At 40.9% G+C, this 7,023-nt stretch overlaps 1 protein-coding gene across 2 annotated transcripts in view; it reads right to left on the reverse strand.

Moving 5' to 3' along the window:
- Positions 1–7,023, reverse strand: part of LOC102775156 (chromosome unknown open reading frame, human C1orf168) — a 111,194-nt gene that overhangs the window by 69,104 nt on the left and 35,067 nt on the right. Inside the window, exons 2-3 of one of the 2 annotated variants that reach the window (XM_006768364.2) lie at positions 3,308–4,052; positions 24–185 (exon numbers count right to left, since the gene is read on the reverse strand). In XM_006768364.2, the coding sequence (XP_006768427.1) occupies positions 24–185; positions 3,308–4,052 (907 nt within the window). Of the gene's footprint in view, positions 1–23; positions 237–3,307; positions 4,053–7,023 lie in introns of both variants that reach the window. The other variant, XM_015566968.1, reaches the window with a different exon arrangement.

A 7,023-nucleotide genomic window follows, 5' to 3' on the forward strand; every position in this document is an offset into this window, starting at 1 on the left:
GTGAGGGCTGTGCATTTCCTCACCTTCCCTGGGGGTCTTGGGAACCACAGCTGTCCGCCTCAGGAAGGCCCGGAGGCTCACTCCTGGAGGCTTCGGTGGCTTCATGGGAGGAGGACCCAGGGACTCCACGGAAGGCAGTGGTTTCGTTTTGGGAAGCTGATGATGTTTGACATCTGGCTCTTTTTCTGAGCACAAAAAGCCACAATGTAGGTTGTCAATTGTTTCCATTTCATGACCTGTGGAGAGAAACTGATGAGTTGCCTTGCCTCATTCTCATTCCCCCCACATCTATACTCCACCCAGTAGCCAGCGTGTCCAGATCGAAACAGCCCTGATCTTGTCACCGTCCTGCTGCCCAGAGGATGAACTGCCATTTCCTTAGCATGCCCTTTGTTGGCTCCCTCCTCTGGCATTTAAACAGCACACGGCCCCAGTCGACGTTTCCAGATTATTTTCTTACCGGATTTTATTATCCTACTTCCCTGACCTGAAGCCCAAACATCTTTCATTCACATCATTGGCTTCTCAGTTCCCAGATTGGCTTTTACAGGCCTTCAAAAGCTTTCATATATCCAAGATTTTGTTCATGCCATTCCTGGTTCCTAGAATGCTGTTCCCTTTTATCTTTCATGCCAAACTTCAACTCTTCCTTTACGGCCCTGCTCCAATGACACCTCCTCTAAGAAGCGTTTCTTGATTGCTCCCAGAAATCTAGGACTCTGTTTTATATCACCATAGCACATTGTTAACACCTCTCCAGCAGTGTTGTAGCTTATTAGAGGGGCTTGTCTAACTTCTCACTGAGTTAGGCTCCTGTGGGCAGGGACTAGGCCACATTGACCTTTCCCTAGCACCAAGTACAGGGCCCAATTCAGAGGAAATGGACAATAACTGAAAGGATTCTTTAGGGACGTATGATGGGCAATAAAATGGGTGCTATAAAGAGGAATCAGGATTGATCTCTGATTTCCAGGGCTCATAGCCTAACACAGGCTTCAAGGCTGACTTTGGTGGTACCTAGGCACCTGTGGATTTTGTGTCCTGGAATTTGACAGGATAACCCCAGTTTTGCATATTTTATTCTTAGCCAAACTCAACAGAAATTCCAATATTATAGATGAAAATTATATCTGCTTCTTTGGAAAATAATGCAAACTCTTATATTAACCAAGCGCTTTGATTTTTGGTGCAAAAAGTAGGGGTGGATTACATGGTACAACTGGCTATTGTTTCCCAAATATACCAGTGAGACTCTCAAAGTCCTGCTGTCCCCTGCAAGCAGAGGGGCTTTGTTCCTGCCCTCCCAGCAGGGCCAAAGTTTCTCTCTTCTGGGGTTATAAGTCCCAATGTCAGCAATTTTAGTCTTTATCAAATTAAGGACATAACAGTGAAAGCAAATGATCACTTGCTTATTGGGCCCCTAATTATTCCCAGACAGTGTGCTCAGTGGTTTACATATGGGTTATCTTTTTTAATCCTCATAACAGTTCCACCAGGTAGGTAATCAACCCATCCGTCCTCCTTCCTTCCCACATAATCCTCCTCCCATTCATCCCCTCTTCTTTTCCATCTATTCATCAGTAATTACTTATCTACTATATTCTAGGCATGGTTCTAGGGGCTGGGGATAGAGCTGAATAAGAATAAGAGCAGACACAGTTCTGCCCTCAGGAATTTTTCTTCTAGTAGGACAAGACTGATGATAAACATGTAAACAAACAAACGAACAAGATAATTTTATTCTTATAGGATGAGACTGATGATAAACATGTAAACAAACAAGATGTGTTAGTTCTATAAAGGAAATAAAAAGAGTATGATATAAAGAGTGCAAATCTTGGTGGTGAGCAAGTGGTCTTTAGATAGGGAGGCTAATGATGATTTATCTGCAAGTGTTATTTGACTTTGACCTCCGTGAACCTAGTATATAAAAGTTAAAAAAAAGGTTTTTTCTAGGAAGAGGGAACAGCAATAGTAAAGGTCACGAGTCACAACAAAGTCTGTTGAAGGAACAGCAAGAAATCCAGTGTATTGACTATGGGCTAGTGAGCCAGGGGAAGAGGCAGGAGGTAAGTTAGAGACATAAACAGGGATCAAAAGAAGCAGGACCTTGAAATGAGTAGTAATTTAGATGCTATTCTAAGTTCAAAGAGATTAGAAGCAGGCAATCCATCCACCCACCTCATCAGTCCATTTCAGTCATTCAACAAATATGCTTTGAGAACCACTGAACCTGGCACCTTGTCCTTCTGGATTCTGGGGATATGGTGGTAAACACAGTTCTTATTCTCATGCAACTTACATTTTACTAGGATAAACCAATACATAATATAGTAAGTAGGGAGAAGTGATATGATGAAAATTAAAGCAATGTAAGAAGATAGTGATGGGGTGCTATGGCTCTTTTAGATAGAATGATCCATAAGATCCACTCACAGCAGGTGACACTGAGCAGAGACCTTGATGAAATGCTTGAGTCAGATATTAGAGACCTGGGGGAAGAGTGTTCCAGGCAGAGGAATCAGCAAATGCAAGGGCCCTGCAGTGTAACCAGCTTGATATATCTAAGGGGCAACAAAAAGGCCAATGTGATGAGAGAGGAGAAGGTAAGAAAGGTAGGCAGAGACCAGATAACATGAACACTGTAAGATGGCTGGAGTTGAATTGGAGCAGAAGCCTGATGTGATATGACTTATGTTTTAGAGGATTACTGTACCTGCTAGGAAGAGAGCAGGATATACGAGAGCTGAATGTGAAAGCAGGAAGATGAGTTGGACCATTGCAGTAGTCCAGGCGAGAGATAACTGTAGTGTGGACATGTGCAGAGGGCAGAACTGGGGGGATACAGAACACATTTTAGTAATAGAACCAAGAGCTTGCTGATGGATTGGATGCAAAGAACGAAGGGAGAGGGGAACAGAGCATGACTCCTACATTTTGGGGGTGAGCAACCAGGAGGACGGTTGTCCTGTTTACTAAGACAGGGAAGACTGGTGATGAATCTGATTTGTAGGAGAGCAGATCAGGCTCTATGAAGTTAAGCAGATTGCCCAAGTTCATGCATCTTGCAAGAAGTAGAACTAGGATTCAGATCCAAGTTTTCTCAAACTCTTTATCAATATAAGTCCAGGAGATTAATCACTTTGCCCAAACCTGAAAATTACAATTTAGCAGATGCTCCTATAATACCTGCGTTTAGAGCAAAGATTTGCTGAGGTCACATATGTGACCTTCTCAAGTTCCCCACCTTTAAGTTGGAAAAATGCAGTGAGCTCTCCCCCGCAACTGTGGGGATTAGATTTCTCACCTGGGGCCTGGCTGGCAAGCTCACTCTCATAGATAGGCTGGCAGGTGCTCCCCGCTGGGCTCCTCTCGGGACTGGCCTTTCCTAGGCTCTTCGTTTTATGTTGAGAAAGCAGAAATGTGGGATCTTCTGAGGTGACATGTGATTTTCTTTGGGCCATCAAGTGCCTCTGGGAAGGAAGAGTCTGGGAACCTTTTATTTCCAGCTGTTTCCTGGGCTCCTCTGGAGTAGTGAGCCCCGTGCTTTTCTGATCTTCCAGATGGAGATCCCCACTTCCACAACCGGCAAGGCAAAGGGCTGATGACATGTCACTTTTCTGAGATGAAACTTTCTCCCAGTTCCGGAGCTTGTCTCTGAAGGTACTGGCCACCTCTTTCTTCTTATCGGTTACCTTAGCATTTGACTGCTTCACATCTAAAGGCAGAGAAGCCTTCTGTGAATTTTCTGCAGAATGAGTAGACCTTCCTGGAGGTTCCGGGGAATTAGAACATTTCTGAATATCACTCCTTGGTGCCAACTTCATTTTCTGGGGTTCAAGAGACTGGGGTTCACCACTGGAACAATATGGTGGGGGCTGATTATGGTTGGATGAGAGGGGTTTCCCATTGGCCCAAATCCTCGTTGACTGTGTGCTTCCAATGTCACCCTTTGGAGAAACACCTGCTAGGGATTTAATATGTCCTGGAAGGGATGGCACATCAAGCTTTTGAAATTTAGCTTGGAGCTCTTTGAAGTTTCTTAATCTTTCCTAAAGTGTAAAAGAAAATAGAAAAGTCTCATTATTTTAGGAAACAAGCAGCACAATTAGCTGACTACACTGTGCGTGCCAAGACTGTAAGTACCGATATAATGCCATTGCTCACCCATTGAGAAGATCCTCCTCCTATTGTCTATGTAGGATGGAATGAAAACAACTGCATCCTCATTGAAACACTTTGGATATGTTTCATTTCTTCACAACAAATTAAAACCACGTATAATGGAGACAGTATTAACAATTGCTGATAAATCCTTGGATACAAACTTTTGATCACATTGTTGTGAATGACTAAAACTCTCTTCATCTTTCAAAACTGGAGCTCTACACTCACTAAATAACAATTCCCTATCTCCTCACACAGCTCCCCAGCCCCTGGCAACAACCCTTCTACTTTCTGTCTGTAAATTTAACTACTCCAGGTGTCTCATATAAGTGGAATTATATGTACCTGTCTTTTTGTGACTGTTATTTCACTTAACATATTGTGCTTAAGGTTCATCCATGTTATAGCACACAGAAACATTTACTTCCTTTTTGAGGCTGAATAATACTCATTGCATGTGTACAATACATTTTGTTTATCCATTCATCCATTGATGGGCACTTGGGTTGCTTCCACCTTTTAGTTATTGTAAATAATGCTGCTATGAACATGGGTGTACAAAATATCTCTTTGAGTCCCTGTTTTAAATTCTTTTGGTTATATACCCAGAAGTGCATTTGCTGGATCATTTCATTTTTAATATTTTTAAGGAACCACCATACCGTTTTCCACAGTAGCTGCATCATTCCTAACTAGAACATTTGTTATAATTTTTCGATATCCTTGCAACACTTATTTACTATATATATATGTATTTTTTATTTTTTGATAGTAGTCATCTTAATAGGTGTGAGGTGATTAGTGGTTAATATTTTAAAAAATATGTAGTGATGGTTATTTTTAGGTCTTCACTATCTGAAGCCACATGAACTACAATGTTAGTGCTTGGTAAATTTTAGTCTCTATAGGAATGATTAGGAAATAGAATTATGGATTACCTCCAAGCCAAGGCCCTGTAAAACAGTCATTGGTTCAGGAGGAAGCAAACCTAATTATATCTGGCTCATTCTTTTCTTAAGAAATGTTCAATAAGTGTTTACTATTTGGGCAAATATTGCTTTAGATAGTCAAAGGCTGTTTAATATTACATTACAATATCAAGGATAGGCAGAAAATAAGCAAATACATATTAAAAGATTAGATACAAGTACTATGTGGAGAATTAACTAGGTTATTCAATAAAGAGTGACTGTGTATCCAGTCACTGATTTTCAGAGTTACCATACAAAAGTCACTTTTCAAAAATTCTGAGTTCAATAATTTATCAAATCAGGAGGTGGTCTGGGTGATCTCCAAGACCTGTGCCAGCATTAGCATTAATATTTTGTTTTCCTTTAAATGAGAAAGAGAGGTGATATATTCTGTTATTATTCATCACCCATTAATGGGAAGTCAGGGTTGAGGATATAAGAGGCAAATTGAGTGAAGATGGGGTGGAAGATGGCTAAAGGGGAATTCCATTTAAAAACCTGTTCCATTTTCCTGGGCCCAAAGCTAGTCAGTGGTGACATCCTACTGATCTTAAAGTTCATGAGCCTACACTTTCTTGATGTGAATGCCACTGCCTTTAAGTCCCCCTCACTTATTAAAATGACTTCTCTCTGCTTTTACTTTGGGCCCCTCTAATCCACCATTTACTTAGCCGTTAGACAAATCTGATTAAAAACACAAATCTCATCATGCCGAAACTGGTTTGGCTCAGCGGACTAAAGGGTCCCAGGCTCGATTTCGGTCAAGGGCATGTACCTTGGTTGTGGGCACATCCCCAGTGGGGGATGTGTAGGAGGCGGCTGATCGATGTTTCTCTCTCATCGATGTTTCTGACTCTCTATCTCTCTCCATTCCTCTCTGTAAAAAATCAATAAAATATATTTAAAAAAAATAAAAAAATAAAAAAAAATAAAAACACAAATCTCATCATGTAAATCACAATTTAAAATCCTTCAACTTGGCTTCCTCAAAGTTTTCAGATATAGCTCAAACTCTTTTGCTTAGCATATACTAGTAAGGCCCTTCCTAATCCCAACTCGTTAATTTTCTGATATCACATTGGGCCCATCTCAGGCATACTTTCTTTCTTTGGGCCTTCCTGAATTACTTACATTTTCTCAAACTTATTTTGCTCTTTCATATCTCTGTACCTTTGAATGTGCTGTTTCATCTGCCCACAATACCCATCTTTCCTTCAATTTCTTGAACTAGCAAATTCCTGCTTCAAAATTCAACTCATGTCACATCAAAATATCAACTGGTTCCTTAGTATGTGCTAGGCATTAGGGTTATAGAAATGAATACGACATTCCCTGAATCTGGATACCAAAACCAGACAAGGACACAAGAGAAGAAAATTATAGGCCAATATCCCTGATGAACATAGATGCAAAATTTTTCAACAAAATATTTGTAAAAGAAATTCAACAATTCAACACTATGATCAAGTGGGATTTATTCCAAGGATGTAAGAGTGGTTCAATATCCACAAGTAAATCAATGTGATACACATTAACAAAATGAAGACTAAAATCATACGATTATATTAACAGGTGTAGAAAATGCCTATGACAAAATTTAATATCCATATATGATAAAAACTTTCAACAAAGTGAATACAGAAGGAACATACCTCAACATAATTAAGGCCATATATAACAAACCCAAAGCTTACTTAATGGTGAAAAGCTGAGAGCTTTTTTTCTAAGATCAGAACAACACAAGGATGTTCACTCTCATCAGTTTTATTAAACACTAGGGGCCCGGTGCACAAAGATTCATGCACTGGGGGAGGGGCGGGGGGGGAGGGCCCTCAGCCCGACCTGCACCCTCTCCCATCTGGGAGGCCTCAGGGGAGCCCCCTCC

This window comes from Myotis davidii, unplaced genomic scaffold (assembly GCF_000327345.1).
Source record: "Myotis davidii unplaced genomic scaffold, ASM32734v1 scaffold79, whole genome shotgun sequence".
In the NCBI taxonomy this organism is placed as follows: domain Eukaryota; kingdom Metazoa; phylum Chordata; class Mammalia; order Chiroptera; family Vespertilionidae; genus Myotis; species Myotis davidii.